This window comes from Urocitellus parryii, chromosome 7 (assembly GCF_045843805.1).
Source record: "Urocitellus parryii isolate mUroPar1 chromosome 7, mUroPar1.hap1, whole genome shotgun sequence".
In the NCBI taxonomy this organism is placed as follows: Eukaryota; Metazoa; Chordata; class Mammalia; order Rodentia; family Sciuridae; genus Urocitellus; species Urocitellus parryii.
Window position 1 is genome coordinate 140,602,403 of NC_135537.1, and position 25,001 is coordinate 140,627,403.

Sequence of the window (25,001 nt, forward strand, 5' to 3'; positions counted from 1 at the left end):
CGGCAGCGACTGGCGGCGCGGAGAGGCCCCCACCCGCCCTGGGAGGGAGCGGGCACTCGGCGGCGCGGCGCGGACTCGCGCGTCGCCTCCCACACCCCCGCACACAAAGACTCCGCTCCGCGGAGGGAGCAGGCGCCCGCAGCGGGGGCGCACGGGGCGCGGGCCCCGAAGACGCCGCCGCCGCCGCAGGGACGCGCGCCCGCAGCCTCCGGCTCCCCGCAGCCGCATAGCCCGGCGCTCAGCCCGAGCGGCCGGCAAGGGATGCAGAGACTAGCGGGAGAGAGGAGGGGACCAGGGTGCCCGGGGCAGAGCTTGTTACAGCTCGGCCCCGCGGCATCATGGGGCTTGTAGTCCGTCTCGTGGAACCGAGCGTGGCGGGTGACCAGAGAGGGTCTCGCACTGTCCCCTGATTCCCTAAGAGAGTAGGCAGGGAGTCGGGCCTGGCGAAACAGAGGCACTGCCCTGACGCCGGGTGGGCTGGGGCACGCCTCTATCCCGCTGGCATTTTGCCTTTTACTAGAGGGAGGGGGCTACAAGCCACATGACCATTTGGGGGCCGGAGGGAGGTGTGGCCTTCAGAATCCTGCACGGGTCCCAGGGCCCTTGAGGAGAATTCCAGATTCCCAGGAGTGGCTTATGCAGGACACTTGAGAAAGATGCAGGGAATCAGTACCAGAGACACTGGAGAAGCCAAGGGTCTAGCACCTGAAATATTTCCTCAAGATATTCCCTGCCCTCTTAGAAATAAACTCACATTCCACACATGACACTGGAAAAGATGATTGCTCAGCAAGAACCAGAGTGAGGTTGGGTGGAGAAAGCAGCAGGTGGCAATTCCCCACCTCTACCCCCATGTGGGCCCCTCAATAAGGGAAGTTTACTGATTCCAGCCTGCTTCCTCCCTGGATGACCCAGGGCAGAGATCCTTCCAGAAGGGTCCCTGCAGAGGGTGTGGTAAAAGTGGAATTGGCCTCTGGAGCCGCCAGTTGCAAGAGCTGGAAGAATCGAGAGGCTTGGCCCAGCCCCTGAAGGAAAGAGGAACTATGATGTCAGAGACCTGAGTGTGAATACCTCCTTCCTAATTGCTGGACCTTAAGCAAATGCTCACATCTTCTGTTTCTCAGTCCACTCACCTCTAAAAACAGACTGGATACTACCTCCTGGGGTGAGCTAAGGATAATAACTGCCCTGGAAACGGGCGCCTCCCTCCCACAAACAGGCAGACTGAGACAGGTGGTACAACCAGACACTGACTGAGACAGGTGGTACAACCAGTGCCTTCTTGAGCCCACCTTAAAACAAGGCAGGAAAAAGGGATTCCACATCAGCCCTACTTAGAACAACAATCCAAGAAGTGTTTGTGTGGGAGGTGCCAGAAAAAGCTTGCAAATTCCCACGCCTCTCTCAGGTTTCTTTGTGTGGTCTTCTCTTCTTCCTCCTCCACACCCTATGGTGCCAGGCCCCGGCGGGAAAGGATGAGGGCGGAGCGGACTGCCTCGCCCCTTTCTCCAGCCTGGGAGGAGTCGGCTGGCGTCTCGGGAACTCGGAACCGCTGCCCACCTTCACCACTAGGGGTCAGCAGAGTGTCGTGGCTGCAGCCAGAGATGGGTAGGGCTAAAGCGAGGGAGGGGCGTCGAGGAGCGGCCTGGAGAATGCCTGTACATCTCATTAAATTGTTTTTAGACTCTTGTGTGTGGTCCCACTTTAGCTGTCCCGCTTCCTGGGGTGGTGACATCTCCATCGAGAAATTCAAAATCCTTTTATCCCCAGCCTCAAGCGTAGAAGCTTCGCTATGACGAGGCTAGGGGTTCAGGAACAAAGTTTAGACAGTGTGTCCATGCCAGGACCAATCCAGGGGCCAACCAGGAGATGGGTGGGGACAGGGGGTGAATCGTTCTTCTTTCTCTGCACAACCCCGAACCCGAAGGAAAGGAAGGTTCATGCTGGATTCGAAGGCAACTGTTCCCTGGGCAGCCCGGTTCTCTTTTTGCCAGGCGGCCATTGACACTAAACCCAAGTCGCTTTCTCCTTGGTCTGAGCGCTCTGGCTGCCACGTGCTCCAGACGCGCCCACACAGCGAAGAAACAAAGACAACCAAGCGGCTGGACTGCCAGCAGCCGCCTCGACATTTAATAAATGAAATTCCATAGCTGGGGGTCGATCGGGGGTGAACCGGCGGCCACCGTACGTGGGCTGAGCGCCCAGTACTGGCTTCCAGGCCACTCCTCCAGTGCACCCCTCCTCCCATTGGAGCTCGAAGCCCATGGACTCCTTGGAGCGAGTGCACCACAGGGACTGCAGGTGGTGCTTCTCCCGCCCCTCAAACACACACCCGCGACTTATCTGCTTGCACAAACCTCACCAGCTGAGCTGCTGGGGAGAGGAGAAGTCTATTTTTTTTTTAAGGTGCGATTATAAATATATCCCGTGGATCGCAATTTCAAACAAACTTGTCAATCTGGGCTGCAGTGAAAAGCGGTGGAAGCAGCTTTGCATGTATTTCGGGTGGTGTGACTCATAAGCATTCCTTGTCTTCCCTAGGGAAGGAGTCTGCCCACCTACAAGTCACTGCTGCTCTGGCACCGCTGGGATAAATCGACCCATTCGGGAACCATGCCCAAGGACTCCCCCTAACCCCTGCCCTGTTATTGAGCAGGAGTCCCTTGGCGCAGGGGCGGGGAGGGGGCGGGGGAAGCTCTCCCTTAGTTGTGTCACCACTGAGCTGGCCCCCAGGCCTCGTCTTAGGCACCTCTGCCTTCTCCCCATAAGCAGAAAGCACTGGCCTTTTGCTGCTGCACAGGGATGGGGGCTGGGGCCACAAGAGGCACACGTGTATGAGGGAGCATGCTCAGTGCCAGGGTGCACCCACGTGCGGCCGGTACTTGGGCTCTCTGCCGGCCCCCCACAATGTCCCCTCCTTCCTCTCCGTGTGAAGTCTAGGAAGAAAGGCCTCACAAGAAACGGCCTGTGTATTATATGCACAGTCTCTGTACACACACACCTCTGGTGGCCTAGAAACACCATGTATACATACAAAGCAGATTTTAAAAAGGGGAGGATATTAATGCATACAGGCACACTGGTCATTCCTCAGGAGGGCTTTAAAAACATCCAAATGGAAGCAAGAATGAAGGGATAAATGTATTTTTAGTCTGGATGCAGGGGGACACACTGCATGACCTCTCTGGTACCTGGGCATCCATATTGTTGGCAGTGTGCATACAGAGCAAGGGTGTGACCAGATACCCACCTAGTCACAGATGTGGACACACGGGGAACCTGGAGGCGATCCTCGCCCCAGCCAAAGATAGATGGGCACCCCAAGGCACAGCCCCTTTGATGGGGAGGGGACCCAGGCCTCCAGCTCATTCCTCCCTTCCCTGATCTCCACACGACTTGGCTCATAGTCGCGGGGCCAAGCGTCTCAGGACCACCCCCGCCCTCAACACGTACGCCGAAAGTGAAAGGGAGCAGACCATAAGAATGACTCACACAGCCTCCGGGCCTGGGGAGCGCCAGAGCAGAGGCCACCGTTGCAGGCAACGCAGCCTGCGTCGGCCGCGGTCCCTTTAAGGACCCCCGCCCCCTCCCGCCCGCGCTCCCGGCTTCCTTTCTCGGGGAGGCGCGCCGGCAGCGCCGGGCGGCGGGGCGGGGGTGTGGGCCGCCCCTCCCCCGGTGGGCAGGGCCTGCGCCGCTTCCTGCAGGAGCGGCCGGGAGCCGCGCAGGGGGCGGGGAGAGCGAGCGGCGAGCGGCGGTGGGGTGGCGCGGGGCGGAGGGCGCCGAGGGCGAGCGGGCAGGCGGGCACGGCGGGTTCCGGGCCAGCCCCAGGAGCAGACGGTTGGCTGGGCGCGCGGAGCCTACCCGGGGCCTTGCGGGAGCGGGGCCGGGCAGCAGGGCCGCCGCCGCCGCCCGGGCCCGCTGCCCGCGCCCCCCACGCTGGCCCAGAGGGCTGCGGCCGCGTCGCCGCTGAGGATGTCCCGGAAGGGGCCGCGAGCGGAGGTGTGTGCGGACTGCAGCGCTCCGGGTAAGCTGGCTGGGCCGGGGGCGGGACCGCACACCCAGGCCGCCGCCGGGCGGGCGCCGGGGCCTGGAGGGTGCGCTGTGCCCGGCCGGAGGGCGGGGCGGGGGGCTGCGGCCTCCGGCCTCGGCCCCAGCCGTGGCCATTGCGGAGCCGCGTCCTTGGCGGAGGGTCGGCCTGAGGGGCTCCTAATCGGTAGAGTCCGTGGAGAGTGAGGTAGGACATTCCCGGCGCCGCCTCCCACCTCCCCTCAGTTTGAGGGAGGCGGGCAGCTAGCTGCCTCTCCACCTCCATCTCGGTATCCAAACGGAAGCGCCGGCCTACGGCGGCTGGAGGGCTCCGGCAGAGGCCGGCAGGATTTAGGAGGTGGGCGCGAGTCCGTTTTTTGTGTCGTCTCAGTGCCACCCCCGCGTCTTGCACCTGCTGCTTGCATGGTCCGCATGCTCGCTGGGGTGGCAGAGGGCAAGGGTCAGATGAGCCAGGGGGCTTAGATACAGTTGCCTCAGGAGCGCCTGAGGGGATGGCTATTTCTAAGACTCCCTGTCTCTCCCTGCCTCTGGTCTCCAAAGCTGGGACTCCTTGTAGGGCCTGGTATTCAGGGCTAGTCCGAGCCAGCCAGGGCATCTTCTTCCGGAAGCATCCCCTGGCCTGCTGGTTAACTGGGAACAGCTGGATTTGGCTTTTCCTGTTCCTAGTGAGACCTGCCTGGGAAAGTGGTCTTGGCATTGACCAATCGTGTCATTGGTCTGGACACGAGCCTCTTCTGGTTTTCTAGCCCAGTTTGGCCAGAATTGGGTAGAAGGTAGAGAGTAGTGACAAGGGATGACCAGATCTCTCCTCATCCAGCTGGTTTCCTGGCTCGCCTTCTGGCTGTACTTATGCAGTGTTTTCCTTCTCCTTTCCAGCAGAGTTAGGTCTGATTGGCTTAAAACTCCTTGACTTGCTGAAGAAGCGAGGGGCAGTGACCCAAGAGGCTGCTCCCTTATGATATGGGAAGACACAAGCAATGATAGGGACTAGCAGCTGGTCTGGGGAAGGAAGCTCTGGACCTTGACCATCCTTTCTTTAGAAAAGGAATTATCTTCCTGGGCAGGCTTGGGGGGTCTGTGAACTCCAAGGAGACTGTGAAAGTATAGGGTGCTATTGTGTGGGCCCTTAACTTCAAGCCACTCACTTCTTGGAAAACCTCAGATCCCAACAATTTGGGCCCCACAGATGGCCTATTAGTTCTTGTGCTCCAAGCTAGAGCATTTGGGAGCTATGGATACCTTGCAGAAGCACTGGCACAAGATATCTCATTGTATCCTCTCTTGGTTTGGATAGCCCTAAAGGAAGTAACCTGGGATGGGTGTCCTTTCCCCAAATTAGCTAGAAATTGTGATTCCCTTTCCCCAACCATGGTCAGGTGTGGAAATGGAAAGGGTAAGAGGAGACCTTGTCTTCCTTCTCTCTGTCCCAAGCTGTTATATACCACTGTTAGGGGAGGGAGAGGTTTAGCAGGCAGGCACCTCATCAGGTAGCCTGAATTTTGGTGTTGCCTCTCTCTCCAGTTTACTCTGTGATTCACTGAAAGACTTTCCTCACTCTGGGCCTCAGTTTCCTCAACTGTGAGGCAAAGGAATTAGAGTAGAAATGGATTCCAAGCCCCCACCCCACCCCCAATCTCTGAATCTGTGCTCCTGATTCTGGGGCAGAGGCTATAGAGCAATATCAGCAAAACAGTTGTCCTTTCTGCGTTCCCTGTGAGTGTGTCACTGGAGTCTCTGGATGCCCGGTGGCCTTGGGGAGAGGAACAGTATTCATCAGATGTGTTTGGCAGCTCTGCTCCCAGAGGCATTTGTGCCCAGGGTACCTCCTTTTCCCCTGATCCAGGATGGCCCTCACCTCATCAAGAAGATAATGAGGTGAGCAGGATATTGACAAACTCTTACTCATCATCCCGCCTCAGCACATAGCATGGTGTCTGCCACATGGCAGGCACTCCCCAAATCTCAGTGTTTCAGAGCTTCTCAGGACTATATCATACCCCCACCCTACCATGCTGGCCCTGGCAGCAGTGGCATTCTCAATCTGGGCCTGTAGCATCTTGGGCAAGAGAGACGTGAGGATACCCAGCAGTTTAGAGTCCAAACCCAGTGCCAACCTTCTTGGTGTATGACTCCAACTCAGTCACTAGCTTCTCTCACATTGATAGAAACCCTGCAGTCCGAGCCCCAGGGGTGGCATCATGGCCTTTTCATAATTGGTTCATTTGGGGGAGAGGGGCCGATGGACCTGAGAGGTAATGCAGCCTATGCCCAAAGGGCCCCATCACCCAGGGATTAATGTACAGTGCAAGACAGCTGGACGTGGCATGGCTGCTATGGCAGTTTGTGCTACCTAAATAGTGATATCTGCATCCCTGCCTGCCTTGGAAGTCCAGGAGAGGAGCAGGCATTGGAGCATCCTGGAGAATGTTGGTTCCCCATTCCTTTGTCTTCACCCACCCTGACACACGGCCTCTGTCCCAAGCTTCCTGGCCTGTCCCTCAAGAACCTACTTACCCCATGGGAACCTTGAGCACAGGCATGAAGACCTCAAGATCCCCATCCTGTAGGTGGGCAGGCCACTGACAGGAGACATGTTGCAAGTTAACCTGCAGGCTCATTTCTCTTAATGTAGCTTTTGGGATGGGGTAAATGTTGGACTTTTCTTCTTTTTACTGAGATAAAACTCACAGACATACCTGCACCTTAGTGTTCCTCTTGTGGATTTTCACACTTGTGTAAACCTATGAAAATACCACTGTGCTCAAGGTGTAGAACATTTCCATTACTCTCAGGGGCTTCCTTCTACCCCTCCCCAGTCCATATCACCAAAGGCAACCACCAGTCTCACCTCTGTCCCCACTCTTGTCTGCTTTCCCTCTTGCCTACCGAGGATCTGGCCTTTAGCTCAGGAGAGGAAAGCCTGAGGCTGGTCTTTCTATACAGACCTACTGGCCCTAGAAGCCACTGATGGCTTTGGGTAGTGGCATGAATTCACCTTAGTAGAGACTCCCTTGGGGTTGGCACTAGTTTAACATTTTATCATGATCCCTCCTGCAGCCTATTCACACATACCAGACCCACACCCTGACTATGGAGCCAGAAGGAAGCTACCACCTCCCCTTTAACACTTACATTCCCTGTTCCTTCTCCCCCAAGTTTGGTCCAAGGAGCTTCTTAGGAGCAAGGATTCCTTAAACTCAATAGCTGTTTGACTTTCATAAACTCTTGCTAGATCCTAGCACATGCTTGTAAACCCAGTGGCTCAGGAGGCTGAGGCAGGAGGATCATAAGTTCAAAGCCAGCCTCAGCAACTTACTGAGTCCCTAAGCAACTTTAAAAAAAAAAAAAAAAAGCGGTAGATTCTCTGGGGATGTGGCTCAATGGTTAAGTGCTCCTGGGTTTAATCTCTGGTACAAAAAAAGAAAGAAAGAAACTCTACCTGACCCTTCTGCTTAGGAACCGGCCCAGGTAGGGTTTAAGGATTCTGTTTAGTAGACCCAAAGCCACTTGGGCAGATGGTGTAGGTAGAATGGTTAGGGTAGGCTCCCCTTCTATGTCATCCAGAACTCAGAACTGAGCTGGCAGCAGTGTGGCCCAGACCAGGACAGTGTCTCCTGCCCACCCTTCCTGTTTCAGATCATCACAGAGGAGAGAGGAGCATTCTCAAGCTGGGCTGTCTCTATTGCCAAACAAAGCCTTGGACCATATTCCTCTGGTCCTGGTCTTTTAGAGATTGCCATATCAAGAGCCTTACCATGTCTGGTCTGCCCACAGTTTAGAGCTCTGGGGCCACTGGCCCTGAATATCTAGCTGGCCTTTCCAGTCTTAGCTTGTTTGGTAGAGCAGCAGGCCTGGGGTGGAGGCCTCGGGGCAGCCCATTTATGATCCTGGCCTGGGCGGCTCCCCACTTACAGGAAACCCCACCATTTCAACAAGAGGAATTTAGGCTGCATCATTTCCCGCTTCCTGCCTGGGCTGCCGGAGGTGACTGGCAAGCAGACCCCCTGACCCAGTGGTATTTGAGAGTCGGGAGGGTGGTTTCCATGCTTGGGATACATTACTGTTTTGGTAAAGCCAATACAAAAGTGTGCCCTAGCTCCCCCTCTTGTCATAGATGGCTGGTTCCTTCCTCATGAATCCCTGGTATCAGCCCTTTAGGAAGGTATATGACAGTTGCCTTGTGCATCCCTCATTGCCCTGTTTTGTGGGGTCCCTAAAGAACCCTAAGCCCAAACAAAGACTGAGCTCTCTTCCACTTAGTGTTCCCATTCTTTATTGGGGGACACTGGCCATGGGCAAAGTTCAGACCCTTAGTCTGCTCACAATTGTGGAAATTTTGATGGGTGTCCTTCTGGGGAAGGGCCTTAGAATCTCCTGGTTGGGAGAGAATCTCATCATCTCAAGCCTGTTTCCCTCTTTGGGGGACCACTATTGGGCACCCTGAGCACTCCAGTGCAAGGCCAAGAGTCATCTCCTTCATCTCATCGCAGCTGCTGCCACCACCCCAGGAAAGGACTTCCTGAGCTGGGGCGGGGGCCTGGGCAGAGCCGAGTATCTGGGAGAGAAGCTCCCTGCCCCCTCTTGGGCTACACACAATGACTGCTTTCTCCCCAGTGACCTTTCCACAGCCTGAGTTGTATGCAGCTGTCTCCTCCCCCTCTCCTGAGGGGCCCGGGATGGGTGGCATCTTACTTGCCCTTCAGAAGGACCCCAGGGGCTCCCATCCCATCCTAGCACTTCTTGTTTCCAAAGCGTACTTCTCCCTAAGGAGTGGATGGTGGCTCCCAAGCTTGTGCCCATCCAGGGCTATAGGGGCAGAGGGCATCAGCAAGTATATAGATCTGAACTGGTTTGGGGAGTCAAAATGCTTGGGTTCACATCTTACCAATTCTACTCATTAGCTCTGTGACCTTGAGCAAGACCTCTGACCTCTCTGAGCCACTATATCCTCATCTGTAAAGCAGGACAGCATTTCCTCCTATGCCTAGCAGTTGTAAGAGGCCTCAACTGCAAAGCATCTGACTTGTTCCTTTGCTCTATTCATCCTTCTTGGAAGTGGATCCAGCCCACAATAATGGTGGTAAGGAGGCTCAGGTCTGAAAGGGCCTCTCACCTGCTAGTGCAAGGGCAGGAGCAATGTGATCTGTCAAGCAGGTTCAAACAGTGTTGAGTGCCACAGCCGGGCCCAGGATGGCGCCTGGCATTTTGCCAGAAGGAGTGGTTGAGAGGTGATGCCAGTGAGCCATTAAGATGATAATAATTAAGTTAAGCTGTGTATAATTGCTGTGACTGGATGATGCTGGATTGAAACAGGCTGTGTATTCAGTTGTATATAGACCCCTGCTGTCCGGCAATAGGGCGGCTCCTGCTTTTGAGTTCTCCTGGAGTTTCCATTGAGTTCTTGCGGAGCCCGGTAGAGGGCTGAGAGAGTTCCTGGGGAGTGCGCGTGGAGTTCTGGTGAGAGTTCAGGCAATACAGTAGTTCCTGTTTGAACCTACAAGTGCCTCCTGGCGGCTCGGTTATTTTGTGCCCAGCCAGACTGCGGCCCAACAGAACCATGCATGTAGGAGAAATATGGTACTGCCCCAGAAGAGGAGGGCTACCCTGGGCTCTCTGGCATATGATGTCAAGGCCACATCCCACAGGGGATTCTTGCCTTCTTGGGAGGAGACTAGGGCAGCAACCTTGCTCCCTGAGGAAAGGCTGTGAGATCTGTAGTGGTGGCTACAGGACAGGAAGCTTTACCCACTAAACGGGCCCTGGGGATCCTAGGTCCCCAGAGGATCAGGTGTAAGAAAGGGTGTGGCTCTGTCAGTCCCCCGGCTGTGAGCCTGAATGAGGGAGTTCCTCATTGGTAACCCAGCTCCTAGACTACTAGGGACTGAGTGACTGTGTATACACAAAGCACTAAGCATAGTATGGGCCCAGTGCAGGTACTCAGGAGGTCTCACCTATTGTTCAGCTCCAGCTGACCCTTGCCTTCTTTCCCCAGACCCTGGCTGGGCATCCATCAGCAGGGGCGTGCTGGTGTGTGACGAGTGCTGCAGTGTGCACCGGAGCCTGGGACGCCACATCTCCATCGTCAAGCACCTTCGCCATAGCGCCTGGCCTCCCACTCTGCTGCAGGTACAGGGCTGGGCTGGGTGTTTCTTCCCACAGACAGTGTGCTGAGCCTGGGCATATTTCCTTCATACCTACTATATACCTATCTGGGATCAGCAGCTTTTAGGGGCATTGCCCACCTGGGCAGAGCCTGATTCCTAACCTTTACTTTTTTTTTTTTTGGTACCAGGGATTGAACTCGGGGTCATTTAACTACTGAACTACATCCCCAGCCTTTTTTTGTTTTATTTTGAAACAGGGTATTACTAAGTCCTTAAGGACATGCTAAATTGCTAAGATTGGTCTTGCAATCCTCCTGCCTCAGCCTTCTGAGCCCCTGGGATTACAGATATGTACGACTGTGCCCGTTTGATACTAACCCTTTCTACCAATCTGCTTACCCCACATAGAAAGAAACCTTTTAAGCCAGATTTGCCACTTATTAGATTGGACAGGTGGCATTAAGCAAGTTGCTTAATCTTTCTGAATGTTGGCACACTTACCGTGCAACCTAAAGTGTTAAACAGGACCCTCATTTTTGGGTGGCCTGACTGGATGGAGGCATGCAGTGCCAGGCACACAGTAGGCCCCTTAGTACTGTTTCTAGCCATGGCAGGCACTCAAGGCGTGTTTCCCCCAGTGCCCGGCACGCAGTGGGCACTCTTTCACTTGGCATCTTTTCCCTGCAGATGGTACATACGCTCGCCAGCAACGGGGCCAACTCCATCTGGGAGCACTCCCTGCTGGACCCTGCACAAGTACAGAGCGGCCGGCGCAAAGCCAACCCCCAAGACAAAGTCCAGTGAGTTGGGGCTGCAAGGGTGGTGGGCAGTGCTGTGTACTCTGGTACAGGGGCCTGGGAGGTGGCCAGATGACCAGCCTCTCTGGCCCTGCTCCCCATTGCCTCTTGTGTGCCCCATGCAGCCCCATCAAGTCAGAGTTCATCAGGGCCAAGTACCAGATGCTGGCGTTTGTGCACAAGCTTCCCTGCCGGGATGATGATGGGGTCACCGCCAAAGACCTCAGCAAGGTTCGAGGGGCCCCACAATGGATGGATAGACCTTTTCTCTTTTTCCCAGACCCATGACACCCTGAGGCCTCTCCTTCATTACCACTGAGCATTATACCCCCAAAGCAGCCAGGGAGAGGAGAACAGGGCACAGTGAGGGGGTAAGACTGCTCTGTCAAGCTGGAAATGGCAAAGACTCTTCAGATTCCAAGTGGTCATGTAAAGCTAGACTCCCCCAGCTGTTCCTTGAAAGCTGGGACAATTTCTTAGGCAGTCAGTTTCCTCATCTGTAAAATATAGTAACAGCATCTCCCTCATAGGTAATGTCTGTCGCAAGCAGAGCACACAGCATGTGGTACGTGATGATTGTCAATAACTATTAACTGGCATTAACTCTGAATAGGGAAACCCTCTGTCCTCCCTGACATGACCCAATTTTGGCTGGGCCCCTTGGAGCTGGTACGAGTCCCAGGAGCAGCCTGGGCCAGGTACAGCCTGGGTGTTGGCAGTGTACCTTGCACACTCACATATTTACTGCACACTCTGCCCCTTACAGCAACTGCACTCAAGTGTGCGGACAGGCAACTTGGAGACATGTCTACGCCTGCTGTCTCTGGGTGCTCAGGCCAACTTCTTCCATCCAGAGAAGGGCACCACACCTCTGCATGTGGCTGCCAAGGCAGGGCAGACACTGCAGGCCGAGTTGCTGGTGGTGTATGGGGCTGATCCTGGTTCCCCTGATGTCAATGGCCGCACACCCATCGACTATGCCAGGTGAGGGTCAGCTGAAGGGTGAGGCTTGGGTGGTGGAGAGTGGGCTGCTGCTGCAGGGCTGAGCCATGCCCCCTCCCCACAGGCAGGCGGGACACCATGAGCTGGCGGAAAGGCTAGTCGAGTGCCAGTATGAGCTCACTGACAGGTTGGCCTTCTACCTCTGTGGACGCAAGCCGGGTGAGCAGAGCACAGAGTGGGCATGACTGGGCCAGGCAGGTGGGACCCAGACACACCCCAGCGGCAGGTGCCATAGTGACAAAGCCAGCTGGGGAACAGTGTTGCTAGGCAACTAGCTCCTGTGAAATTGCTGCAGGCTCTGGGCTGCAGCATGTTGGGGCCAGGGAGTGGGGGTGGGCCTAACTTCCAGCCAGTTCCCAGTTCTCTTGGGTTGGGTTGCCCTCCTTCCTTTCCCCTGACACTTTCTGGGTGCTAAGCCTTGCTCTCAGAAGTGAGGTGGGCTCTGAGCTGCCTAAGCCACCCAACATCAGTGACTTGGCATTTTTATTTTTGTTCAGATCACAAGAATGGGCATTACATCATCCCACAGATGGCTGACAGGTGAGTGCCCACCTTATGCCCCTTCTTAAAGACTGCTGGATGCCATGTGGGTGCCTGACCCGAGAGCCCCACCTTGCCCCTCCCCAGGTCTCAGCCTGGGACCCCATCCTTCATCCCCAGGTGCTAGAGGCACAGGTATTCACAGCCCAGTCTTCACTCTCCAGGGTAGGTACATGTCAGCTCAGTATGTGCAACACAGCTAAGCCATATTATTGTCCAAGTACATGAAGGGCTTGGGTGCAAAGAAAGGCCCCAGGCTGGGAGGGTGGACTACTAAGTTCTGACCTGCCTTACAGTCATTAGGAAAAACCTCCACTCTGTGGGGAGAAGTTAGGCTCCAGGGAGCTGGCTTACTGTGTGACTGCTGACAAGGCCCCTGTGTCCTCTCAAATTGGGCAGAGTATGAATGGGACATTTCTGCCTCTGATCTTAGAGGCCCCAAGAGCCTGGACTGTGAGGGACACCCCTAGCCACTCAACCAGCTCAGAAGATAGATGCTGGCGCCACCTGGTGGCCCTCAGATAACCATATTGTCATGTCTCCATCTGGGGAGAGGATCTTTCCTCCCTAAGGGCTGGTAGGCAGATGGGATGGTCAGGCTTGGACAGGTCAGATCCCTAAACCCAGACAGACCTCCTCTGTTTTAAGACCCCAGGATTCTGCCCTACTTCTCTGATCTGATTCTGCCTGATATGTGTGCATGCATGTTTGTGTAATAAACATATCCACATATGGATGTACACTCAGTGAAGAGCCCGCTCCTCGTCAGAGCCCGCTTCTGTCTGGAGACACAAAGGTAACTCAGACACGATCCTTGCCCTTGAGGACTGAGACTAGTCAGAGAAGCAGCCTGGCCAGGCCTTAGTTCACTGAGAGGAGTACAGCAAGAGCAGCATAACAGAGGCACAGAGGTCCAGGAATTGCAGGCAGCTTATGTAGCCAGAGCATACTGTGAGAGACAGGGAACAAGACTGGAGAGAGTCGGGTGTGAGAATGACCAGCCCTGTGAGCTTTAGCTGCCATTCCCAGAGCAGAGTTCCAAGCATGGATGTGAAGAGTCAGCTCTGCTATTTATTGATTCTGTGACTTGAGGTAGGCTATTTAACCTCTCTGAGCCTTAGTTATCTCACATAGAGATGGGGTGACCTAGCTCAGGACTATTGCAAGGATTAACTAAGAAATGCATGCGAAGTATTTTGCAAATAAAGTGAACTTTTTGATAAACTGGATGAAGTATGCTGTTATTATTGAAATGTTTTAAGGCAGGGTGTGAGTAGTACAACCAGAGAGCTGCAAGGCTAGGCCTTACTTTGTGCAGCTTCTCCAGGAGCACAGGGATGCCCGCCAATCACTTTCGAATCAGATCACCATGATGGGATGCAATGGTGTACATCTGTAATCCAGGCTACTCAGGAGGCTGAGGCTGAAGGATGGCAAATCAAGGCCAGCCTCAGCATCTTAGCCAAATCCTGTCCAAAATAAAAAGAGGGCAGTTCTTATCAGGGTCCCCTACTCTTTAAAAAAAAGAAAATAAATAATAAAAATAATAATAAAATAAGGTAAAGAGAGTTGGAGATTGAGCTCAGTGATAGAGTGCTTGGTTAGCATGCATGAGACCCTGGGTTCAATCCCCAGCAACACACACAAAAATAATAATAACAGTAATAGTAATAATAAGATTGTGCTCTGTATGTGTAATATGAATTATAATGCATTCTGTTGTCATATGTACCAAATTAAAATTTTTTTAAAAAACAACTTTTTAAAAAAATAATAGTAAAAATGGCTAGGAGTATAGCTCAGTGGTAAAGTGCCCCAGGTTCAATCCCTGGTACTGCCAAAAAAAAAAAAAAAATCACCCTGGCTGCTGGCTGGAAAAAGTTCTAAGGGCAAGACTCAAAGCAGGAGATGGGTTAAGAGAGTGTTGCAAAGGCCCAGGCAAGAGGAAATCATGGCAGAACTGGGAAACTTGGCTAGGACTTTAGGGTTAGGAAGGCTGTAGGTAACTCCCAGGTAGCAGACAGTGGATGAATGGGTCATGGAGAAAGAGCAAAGCAGAGGATAAGAGGTCAGGGGGAGGTGAGTTCCCTTTTGTACATTCTGGGTTGGGTGTGTGTGGAGACCAGTCTGAGCTTGACACAAGAAGGTGTGTGCTGCCCGCTCCTGGGTAATTGCTGCCTCTGTCCTATTCTCCCCTCTGCTGCCTTCCTCTGGACTTAGATCTCGGCAAAAGTGCATGTCTCAGAGGTATACCGTGCCTGCCGGGCAGCAGGCTTTGGAGGTTGGGTAGGGCGGGGAGGCGCTTGGTGTGTGACATCAGGGTCTTATCTCCCTGGGAACCCTGCATGTTTGGGAGGTCACTGGCAGGGGCCTGGCCACTGCTTATGTCTGGTCTCTCCCCTTCTCCCTTCTTCATCTGCAGCCTGGATCTGTCAGAATTGGCCAAAGCTGCCAAAAAGAAACTGCAAGCGGTGAGTCTGCTCACACAGGCCTGTGACACTTAGAACTGCCTCTCTTGACTGCTGCATCCCATGCTATTACTCCTCCTTCCTCTCTCCTGCCCCCTCACTAACCTTACTGGGCTCTCCTGTAACCTCTCCTTGCTCTTGTCTTTGACCCTGACTCTGCCCTCCAACATATTAGGAATCCCAGAGCGTTAACTGGCCTGACCTCTTGTCCTCTTCCTCTCTGGAGCTTGGCACATAGACCCCTACCCATTTTCCAGTTCTGAGACTGTTGGGGCTGGGCAGCATAGAGGACATGATCCATTCCCCACATCTCACAACATCCTGACCTTGTTGGCACTCTGGGGTGGTTGGTCGGTTGAGCCTGGATCCCCCTCTGCCTCCAGCTCAGTAACCGGCTTTTTGAGGAACTCGCCATGGACGTGTACGACGAAGTGGATAGAAGAGAGAATGATGCTGGTGAGTGATGGGTGGACATCAGAGGTCTTGGGGAGAGGGACCTGCAGTAACATGCTGGGGCTTGATGTGGGTCTCTCTGATCCTTTAGTGGGACTAAGAAGGGGTGGCTGGGGTTTGAGCTACTCAGGGGCCTGGCAGGGAGCCTCTGCCAGTGGTGAGCCCGCCTGGCAGCTTCCCCCACTGGGCAGGGTGTGCCGAGCTAGAGGCAGCCAGCCTGTTCCTTCCGCCCCCAACCCTGGAATGGAGCTCATCTATACTCTGGCTGTCTCCCACTTTGGCTGTTTCCCCAGTCCTGCTCCGCCCCCCTGCATCACTCCTTCCTGGCCACAGCCAGATTCCAGCCCAAATTCTGAATGTGGCCTGGCGTGACAGGCCTTGTTCTGTGCCTCAGTCACTAATGGGCCTCACCCACCTCTGTTGGACACCCACTTGGTGGGTATAGGGAGGAGCTAGGAAGGCTTGACCTCACCTCCGCCCTGGAGGCCTGGCCCCTATGAATGATCTGCTCCCTTCCCTCCCCGACAGTGTGGCTGGCTACCCAAAACCACAGCACCCTGGTGACAGAGCGCAGTGCTGTGCCCTTCCTACCAGTTAACCCTGAATACTCAGCCACACGGAATCAGGTAAGAAGGCTGGGGAGGAAGCTGAGGCGGTCTCTTCCTTTCCTGGGTGTCTAGTCTTCTCAACCTGGGGAGGGGAAGGCGGAGTGGTGGTGTTGACACTGGGATCTTAGAGCAGGAAAGAAGCCCTTCTTTCAGCACTTAGAGTTCCAGTCTCTTCCCAAGGGCTTCTGTGGGCACCTGAAACTATGCTGGCCCAGCTCCAGGTACAGCTACCAGGTGAAGTTGGGCTGGTGTTGTCTAGCTATGGTTGAATCAGATGGCAAGGTGCTATTTTGCTACTTTGTTCCCATCCATGTGGATCATCCATATATACTCCCCTTATCCCTATGCTGACCTGGCCCTTTCTGCCTTACAGGGGCGACAGAAGTTGGCCCGCTTTAATGCCCGAGAGTTTGCCACCTTGATCATCGACATTCTCAGTGAGGCCAAGCGGAGGCAGCAGGGCAAGAGCCTGAGTAGCCCCACAGGTAGGTGGATGGGCATGAGTGGGGATGTGGGCAGTGGACACTGTCCCAGGATATTCTCAGTGGCTCCCTTCTCATGGGAACATGATAAGTGGGTTGTATGACTGAGCAAGCAGAGTGACAGGTCTTTTGTCCTCAGACAACCTGGAGCTGACTGCACGGAATCAGAGTGACCTCGACGACCAGCATGACTATGATAGTGTGGCTTCTGATGAGGACACAGACCAGGAGCCCCTGCGCAGCGCTGGTGCCACTCGGAATAACCGTGCCCGGGTCTGAGCACTATCCCCACTTCTGTGCCCCCATCAAGGCCCAGCCCTGTCTTATATCCCAAGTCCTTGGGAACACATGGGCTGGTTGCAGCTTGGAGGGCCCTTGACCTTATGGCTGACTAGCTTCTGTCTCTACAGAGCATGGACTCCTCAGACCTGTCTGATGGGGCAGTGACACTACAGGAGTACCTAGAGCTCAAGAAGGCCCTGGCTACCTCTGAGGCAAAAGTGCAACAGCTCATGAAGGTCAACAGCAGCTTGAGCGATGAGCTCAGGAGGCTGCAAAGGGAGGTGAGGGCTGCTGCTTCCCTGGGAGTAGGGGGAAGGCTTCTAGGCCTCCTGGAGGGGGGGAATCACCCTCTCCCAAAAGTGGGGTGCCTACCTGTATCCAGCATTGGACACTGTGTGCACTCACAGATCCACAAGCTACAGGCAGAGAACCTACAGCTCCGGCAGCCACCTGGGCCTATACCCACACCCCCACTCCCCAGTGATCGTGCAGAACACACACCCATGGGGCCTGGCGGGAGCACCCACCGCAGGGACCGCCAGGCCTTCTCCATGTATGAGCCAGGCTCCGCCCTAAAGCCCTTTGGGGGCACAGCTGGGGACGAGCTCAGCACACGGCTACAGCCTTTCCACAGCACTGTGAGTTGCCCATGGGTCTCAGGTGGGGTAACAGGGATGGGGCTACCATAAGGCCCATCGTGACACCCACTGTGCTACCACCCCAGGAGCTGGAGGATGATGCCATCTATTCAGTGCACGTCCCTGCTGGCCTTTACAGGGTAAGCTGGGCCTGGGGAAGGTGGGTTCATTGCAGCCAGAAGGTTTTGAGCCCCAGTGGGTGTCAGGCTGTGCTAGATGCTGGGACAGACATGGTCTCAGCCTTCACTGTGGGTGAGCTGAGGCTGGGAGGAGATACTGACTTGAGCCTTGCCCTGGATTTCAGATCCGGAAGGGGGTGTCTGCCTCCGCAGTGCCCTTTACTCCCTCCTCCCCGCTGCTGTCATGCTCCCAGGAAGGAAGCCGCCATGCGGTAATATTTCTGCTCCAGTGGGGACTGTGTGGGAGACATGGGCTTTGTGGGCCCAGGGACACACACACTGACCTGCCACCTTTCCCCTCACCCTCTAGAGCAAGCTTTCCCGCCATGGCAGCGGTGCAGACAGTGACTATGAGAACACACAGAGTGGAGACGCTATGCTTGGGTGAGGCACCCTCAGGTCTCTTCCCAGGTCTGCCAGCACCCAGAGGGAGGAGGTGGAGAGGGCACAAGCATCTATGGGCACAGGCAAGCTGCCTGTGGCTGGAACATCCTTCTCCTTTCCAAACCTGGGCTCAGGCTGGAAGGGAAGCGGTTCCTAGAGCTGGGCAAGGAGGACGATCTTCACCCCGAGCTGGACAGCCTGGATGGAGACCTTGACCCGGGGCTTCCTAGCACTGAGGATGTCATCCTAAAGACAGAGCAGGTCACCAAGAACATTCAGGAGCTATTGCGAGCTGCCCAGGAGTTCAAGCATGACAGGTATGGAAGTGGGCTCAGGCTTCTTTTGGCTTCCAGTTCAGGGTTGAGGGAGAGATTGGTTCTGTCCCTGGGACCCTTACTTGAGCATTCCCTCACCCAAACAATCTTCTCCATTCCCCGCTACAGTTTTGTGCCCTGCTCAGAAAAGATCCATTTGGCTGTGACCGAAATGGCCTCTCTCTTCCCAAAGGTACCAGGGCCAGAGGGAAACAAAAGTGGGAGGAGGGCCTTGGGGTGGGGCAGGCATAGGGAATCCGACTGTTGCCTGGTGGAGACATGGAGGCTGGGCCGTAATTGAGAAGCATGGCTTAAAAGTCCAAGGCCTGACCAACCTCATTCCTCCCTTCAGAGGCCAGCCCTGGAGCCCGTGCGCAGCTCCCTGCGGCTGCTCAATGCCAGCGCCTACCGGCTGCAGAGTGAGTGCCGGAAGACAGTTCCCCCAGAGCCCGGCGCCCCTGTGGACTTCCAGTTGCTAACTCAGCAGGTCATCCAGTGCGCCTATGACATCGCCAAGGCCGCCAAGCAGCTGGTCACCATTACCACCCGAGAGAAGAAGCAATGACCACTCTCCCTGCCCTCACCCACACCCTGGGACCTCACGGGAGCTGGGCCACTCTAGACACTAACCCACCCCAAAAGAGCCACTGGCACAAGTGCCCTTAGTGCTGCCACTCTCCCCTGGCAGCCAGGTGCCCTGGTGCCCATCCCCTTGAGCCCCAAGTATGGGGAGGTGGGGTGGCAGGAGCTTCTGTTCCCCACATTCCATGCACCTCCCCCCTGTACATAGCATCCCTCCCTTCTTTTGTGCAGGGGCCTGCAAGGCATCACTCCCAGCCCATCACCCTCTGGGGCACCCTCACCCAAGGGTTGGATGGGGACACTCCAAATGGGGCAGCTCCCCCTACATGCACCCCACCCCCATGAGCCACTTCAGCCCTATTGGGGGCTGAGCGGGGGCATCCCCCTCCTTTGTACATAATCTCCAAGGATGTCCCTGCCCTGTAGCCACCAGCCCCCTTGCTGCTCTCCTTTAATGCCAAACGGCCCCTGCCTAGGGCATAGGCCCAACCTGTGTGCCGGGGTCCCCAGCAGCAAACACTGGAAAAATCTTTTTTTCTCTTCTTTCCCCCACTTCTTAATTTTAACTTTGTGGTAACTTGAGTGTCCCTGCGTGCCTGCGTGTGAGTGTGCGGGCGGCAGTGCCGTCCTGTATGCCTGGCCCATCTGGAGCTTTGAGGGGCAAAGGGAGCAGAACAGTGGGAACAGCATTGGGGATCAGCCTCCCTCTTCCACATCTGGGACCAGGGATTGCTGGGGTCACCAGCTGTGGTCCTACCACTGCCTCCACTTGGATCCCTACTCTACAAAACTTAAAAGCAACACCACTTCCCTCCATCTCTCCTCCCTTGAGGAGAAAGTACTGGCGAGTGGAAAACTGAGCACCTGGGGCTGGCTCCCCGGGGTCCCGCACTCAGCTGGTGGCTGTGGAGCTGAGAGCCACCTCCCTGTAACTTCAGTGGGCCAGCACCCATCCTCACTCCTACACCCATGGTGGTCCTACCATCTGGAGGTGGGGACCTGGCAGCAGTCTGAGAAGGCTGGAGAGGCAGACAGCAGCACCCACCAGCTCTTCTCTATAGCCTCCCCTAGGAGGCCAGGCCCTACCTGTGTGGTGGTGGGTAGGCTGACTGTCGAGATGTGTGTCATGTACATTTGTATCAAAAATAAATAAGTGACCATGTGCCAGCTTCTGATGCTTAGAGAATTGGGGGTGGGAGTGAAGGCAGACCTGAAATGGAGAGGGACAAACCTGGAAAGGCAGGGAGCAAGGGAAATCCTTAAGGGTCAGAAGCATCTTGGAAGAGGAGTTTGGAAATAATGTTTGCATAACTGATACTGACACCCACTAAACCCTTAAAAGTCTGTGCCTAGGAGCAGCTGGGCACTGTTGGCGCATGCCTATAATTCAAGTAACTCAGGAGGCAGAGGCAGGAGAATCCTGAGTTCAAAGCCAGCCTCAGCAATTTATCGAGGCGCTAAGCAACTCAGTGAGACCCTATCTGATAAAATTCTAGATAGGGCTGTGGATGTGGCTCAGGGGTTGAGTGTCCCCAGTTAATCCCTGATACAAAAAGGCTGGGGTTGTGGCTCAGTGATACAGCACTTGCCTAGCATGTGAGGGGATGCCAGTTGCTTGGGGCCAAATCTTTTTTGTGTGTGTGGGAAGGGATTACTGGGGATTAAACCAAGGGCACTTGACCACTGAGCCATATCCCTAGCCTTTTTTTACGAGACGGGGTCTTGCTAAATTGCGGGGTGCCTTGCTAAGTCGTGGCAATTTAGCAACGCCCTCTTCAATTTTTTGATCCACCTCAGCCTCCGGGAGTCTTCTGGGATTACAAATGTGCCCCCCCCCATGCCCAACCCTATTTTAATGAAGCCCCTTCTCAAACACTGTTGAGATGGGCCAGTGTCCTAGGGATAGCTGTGTCTGGTGGATGCACAGGCTCAACTCCGGGTTCTAACAAAATAATTTAATTAGAAACGGAGTTTAGGCCATGGAGCAGAAACGGCTCTTCCCTTGGCCACCCTGCTCCCCACAACCAACCCCTCAAGGAAGAGAAGCCTCTGCAATGAATAGGCAGGGTCGCTCTGTTTGCCGCCAGGAGGCGGCCCTGCACTTGGCCCACGTGGCAGAGGTAGGAGCCGCCCAGCAGGAGGAGGAGCCCGCAGGCCACAGCCAAAGCACTGGGACAAGTTAGTCGGAGCTGTCCCCGTCTGGGCCGCTGTCCGGCGTGGGTGGGAGCAGGGGTCTCCGGCGAGAGCGTTTGACCCGGCGCGCGGGCATCAGCAGTCTCCGCTTCAGCACAGCTATGGGCAGCGGAGCGCAGTCAAAGGCAGGGAACCTTTGGGGATGAGGCCTGCTGGGAGGTGGGTGGGGAGGTAACTTACCAGCCACCGTGTCCTGGCTGTCCGATGTGGGCCCCCAGTAAATGCTCTCGCCCCGGCGGAAGTTTCGGTGCAGCCGCGTACAGAGTGTGGCTAAGGTGAGCAGCACTAGCAGGAAAGTCAGGGCCATGGCAGCCCAGGCAGCCTCCTCGGTGCGTGGGGTGGGGCCCCGGGCTACCCGGGGAGGCCCTGCTGCCCGAGGGGCTGGGGAAGCCTGATTCGGGCAGGCACAGCCTCCTGAGCTGCCTTGCCTGTTGGGTATGTGAGGATCCGTCCTGGAGCTGGCATTGCTTCCAGGCTGTCCAGGCTGTCCAGGCAGCAAGGAGACAGGGGACACAGAAAGAGCATTACTCCCCTCACCTGGGTTTCCTAAAATGGGCTGCTGGGCCTTTAAGCTCCATGTAGAAGCAAAGGGAATCCTCAGGCCAGAAGGAGTGGGCTGAAGACCAAGGACAGCACGCAGCCCCCGCCTCTTGGCACTACTCAGAGGAGGCCGTCTTGGGCCTCTAGATGTCACCTCTGTACCAGGAGGCCGCCAGCTCCGCAGAGCAAAGGCCAAAGCTGGGGCCTAAGGGGAGAAGAGATAGTAGTCACCTCTGCACTGTTCAGACTGACCCCACCCCCAACCAAGCCTGGGCCCAGCACCCCTCACCTGCACACACCCTCTCCTGCATAGCCTTGCTGTGCTGGGGGTTGTCACCAAAGGAGAAGGCCCAGGAAGGTTGTCAGAGTGGAACCATACATTTTTCCTCTGCTTCCTCCGCCGTCGCCTCTTTACCCAGTGGGCAACCCAGGCTGGTTCTACCCATGCCATCTCCAGTGCCATCCCCCATACTGTCAGCACCAGGGGCTATGAAAGAGGTATCTGTTAGATCTGAGATGAAGGTGAGGAGAAAAAGGATGCCCCTGAATTTTCTTTTCCCTGCACATGAGGCTGCACTTCTGCCAGAATCAGGCAACTATCTTTCATCAACCACTTACCCGATCCCGAGTGAGGCTGGAGTCAGGAGCAAGCGAGGGCTTAGCCACACAAACGTGGGCAAGGAGGACAAGCTGGAGCTTCAGCCAAGGATGGGCACAGGGGTGGTAGAGGAAGGTGACATCCTCAGCCTGGAGGAAAGGCACAGAGACATCAAGCCAGGCCCAGGTCCTTCCCAGAGAATCACAAGTTCTCTCATCCTTGGGACCATTATAAAGCGACTCCCAGGATAGTCCAATGGTCCTTTCACTTTCAGAGTCCAGGAAAGAGCAAAAAGCCTTGGGCCCTGGTATGTACTCCAGACTAAGTGTTCCCTTCATCCCTCCTCTCCACCAAATACCACCAGTCAAAGCTGAGCCTCTAAGCTTCCAAGACTGGGCTACCCTGTTACACTCAGACCATACTCTTTAGCTATATTTCTCTGTAGCTGTAATGATACCTCTACTGATTCCCAGTCTTGACTGTAAACATCCCCCCAAATGAAGACCAAGTCTTCTATTTATTAATCCAATCTATACATTCTCCCAAGAGCAACCAAATACAAGACATGCAGACAGCAGGTGCACAATCTCAGGATGAAAATATTTCATCAATCATTATTCTTTGAATGAGTTGAGCTGGTGCTCAGCACTGTGCTAGATGCTGTAGAGGATGCCAAAAGAGAACTAGATTCTGCCTGCGGGGAATTTATGAGAAATTCAGGGAAACAACTAATGCCAATGAAAGAGCAAACTAACAAAACTCGAAGTAATTTGTTGTTAAATTAAGAGACAGGTTATGAGCACTACAGGGATTCAGAGGGAATGAAGGAAAAAAGGTAGACATGATCAGGCAAGGTCTCAGGGAGAGGCGACACCAGCACTGGCATGTGAAGATAGATTGCGATGGATAGCAGGAAGGCAGGGAGCTGCATACTTCAGGTCAGGAAAGTCCAGGTGTGGAGAATAAACAAGAGCAAAGGTACCACCAGTGGTGGGTAACATGACTGACCAACATGACTAAAAGGAACTAAAGACATGTAACTTAAATAAAGCTAATTTAATTAAGGCCTGAGAAGTCAGGCAGGGGAGCATAGCCTTGATAAAACAGGAAATAAGGAGCCACTGATAGGTTCAGAACAATGAATGACTTAATGAAAGGGTGACCAGTGACAGCAAAGACAGGGACAGCCATGCAAGCTGAACCCACAGTCTGGAAGTCTAATCTGAGATACATTCCTAAGTGACACAACTTTGAATCTTCCAAAGTGCTATCACACAGTATTCATTCATTCCTTACAGGTAGGGACAAAATTAATACCCTCTCTTCTAGAAAACTGGAGATCAGAAAGTCAGGAGACCTCCCAGTCACACAGGGGAGTTGGGGTGGATTTTCTCCTGCTACCCTCAGAGTTCCACTTGCCACAAAGCCAGCTATTTGGCAACATTTGTGACAGCATTGCAGAGGACTCCAGGCCTGGTTCACTGTCTGCCCTCTGTCCTGGGATGGGGAACTGGAAACCTTGCCTCTTTCTGCAGGAAGTGGTAAGAAATGGAGCTCATGAGTAGAAAAAGCGGGGATATCTGCAGGAGTCTCAGCTGTCCCCAGGTGCAGAGATCAAAGATGGGCCGGCCCCTGCTTGTACTTACCTGCCCTGGTCTCACCTGTGTGTAGGTCACTCTTGGTAACACCTACACATGGGGAAAGAAGAGAGCTTAGAACAGCTACCAGACTCCGTGTGCGGGATGGAGAGGGGACAGTAGGCTCCAGGCCCCGTGCTGGGGTGGAGAAATTGGTAACTGAAGACAGGAGGAACTGGCAGAGGTCCCCAAGAGCGTAACCGTAACCGTGGAAAGTTCAGAGAGGCCAGCGCAGCTACCTCTTCACATCCCTTTCTCCTTCGGCCCTCCAGGGCTCCTACCTGTGGGGGCAGAGGCCACAAGCCCTCGGGACAATGGGCTCCCGCCTCCTCCACCGTCTCAGCCACCACCTGTGGATCCAAGGCGCAGAGCTGGGGCGTCGGCCTCAGCGAGGGCCCAGTTCTCTCCTTTCCCTGGCCCGGAGTTGGGGTGAGGAGGACTCCAACTCCCCTCTCCGAGCGCCACCCTTCCAGGACGAAGTTTTTTGCAAAGCGCTTTGAGAACCCCAGCCGAAGCCTGCCCAGGAGCGGGTCGCCTTACCTCGCTGGGATCCAAGAATCCCGCTAGGGCTGCCAGGAGAAGCAACTTGGGCAAAGACTGATGAGGCGCCATCCCGGCCAGGCCAGTCGCTGGGCCAGCGAGGAAACGCGTAGCCCTCTCGGCCCCAGCGCCCTGGCGCCCAGGCGCCGCCCGCGCGCTCACGTAGATCCCGGACTCGCGCGCTGTCCTGCCCCCTCCACCCCCGACCGCGCGCCCGTGCCTCGCCCCGCCCCCGCTCCGCCCCCAGCAACCGGGAGTGCGCGCACGCGTCCTACACCCGAAGCCGGAAAAGTTGTGTGTGCGAGCGCAGCTGGATAGCGTCGAGTCGCTGGGCGGGCGGAGACCACCTCCCGCTTGCTGGAGGATTCGTCCTGACGCGTCTTTGCAGCCCACGGAGCGCAGCAGTAGTGCCTGGGTGGGATCCTGGAGCGGAGCAAAGGGCGGGAAGTGGGAAAACCCGCTTAACACTCATCAAGTGTGACCTGCAGCCAGAAGAGTCAGGATCACGAAGTCCGAGCTGCCGAAGTGAGAGGATCCCGGTTCTAGAACTTCGTCTTCAACCCATTCCACTCCCGTCCTTGAAAATAAGGCTTGAATCCGGAGGAGCCTCTAG

At 55.2% G+C, this 25,001-nt stretch overlaps 2 protein-coding genes across 5 annotated transcripts; one reads left to right on the forward strand and one right to left on the reverse strand.

Moving 5' to 3' along the window:
- The first annotated feature begins 3,912 nt into the window (after positions 1 to 3,912).
- Git1 (GIT ArfGAP 1) lies at positions 3,913 to 20,029 on the forward strand. Of its 2 annotated transcripts, XM_026388888.2 has the most exons (21): positions 3,913 to 4,024; positions 10,040 to 10,173; positions 10,839 to 10,951; positions 11,074 to 11,179; positions 11,715 to 11,932; positions 12,015 to 12,109; positions 12,448 to 12,490; positions 14,711 to 14,737; positions 14,913 to 14,961; positions 15,342 to 15,414; positions 15,940 to 16,037; positions 16,393 to 16,504; positions 16,641 to 16,774; positions 16,912 to 17,064; positions 17,191 to 17,421; positions 17,508 to 17,561; positions 17,726 to 17,812; positions 17,911 to 17,984; positions 18,119 to 18,301; positions 18,428 to 18,491; positions 18,651 to 20,029. In XM_026388888.2, exons 1-21 carry the CDS (start codon positions 3,973 to 3,975, stop codon positions 18,861 to 18,863), a joined length of 2,313 nt encoding a protein of 770 aa, XP_026244673.1. In that variant the 5' UTR covers positions 3,913 to 3,972; the 3' UTR covers positions 18,864 to 20,029. The 2 variants fall into 2 exon arrangements, with proteins under 2 accessions (XP_026244673.1, XP_026244674.1); XM_026388889.2 differs by lacking the exon at positions 14,711 to 14,737.
- Tp53i13 (tumor protein p53 inducible protein 13) lies at positions 13,684 to 24,555 on the reverse strand. 3 transcript variants are annotated; one of them, XM_077800427.1, is made up of 7 exons: positions 24,389 to 24,555; positions 24,130 to 24,198; positions 23,858 to 23,899; positions 22,232 to 22,360; positions 21,903 to 22,100; positions 21,254 to 21,818; positions 13,684 to 13,959 (listed from the first exon to the last, which is right to left on the reverse strand). In XM_077800427.1, exons 1-7 carry the CDS (start codon positions 24,458 to 24,460, stop codon positions 13,949 to 13,951), a joined length of 1,086 nt encoding a protein of 361 aa, XP_077656553.1. In that variant the 5' UTR covers positions 24,461 to 24,555; the 3' UTR covers positions 13,684 to 13,948. The 3 variants fall into 3 exon arrangements, with proteins under 3 accessions (XP_077656553.1, XP_026244670.2, XP_026244671.2); XM_026388885.2 differs by lacking the exon at positions 13,684 to 13,959 and adding an exon at positions 20,864 to 21,172; XM_026388886.2 differs by lacking the exons at positions 13,684 to 13,959; positions 24,130 to 24,198 and adding an exon at positions 20,864 to 21,172.
- Between the last annotated feature and the right edge of the window lie 446 nt (positions 24,556 to 25,001).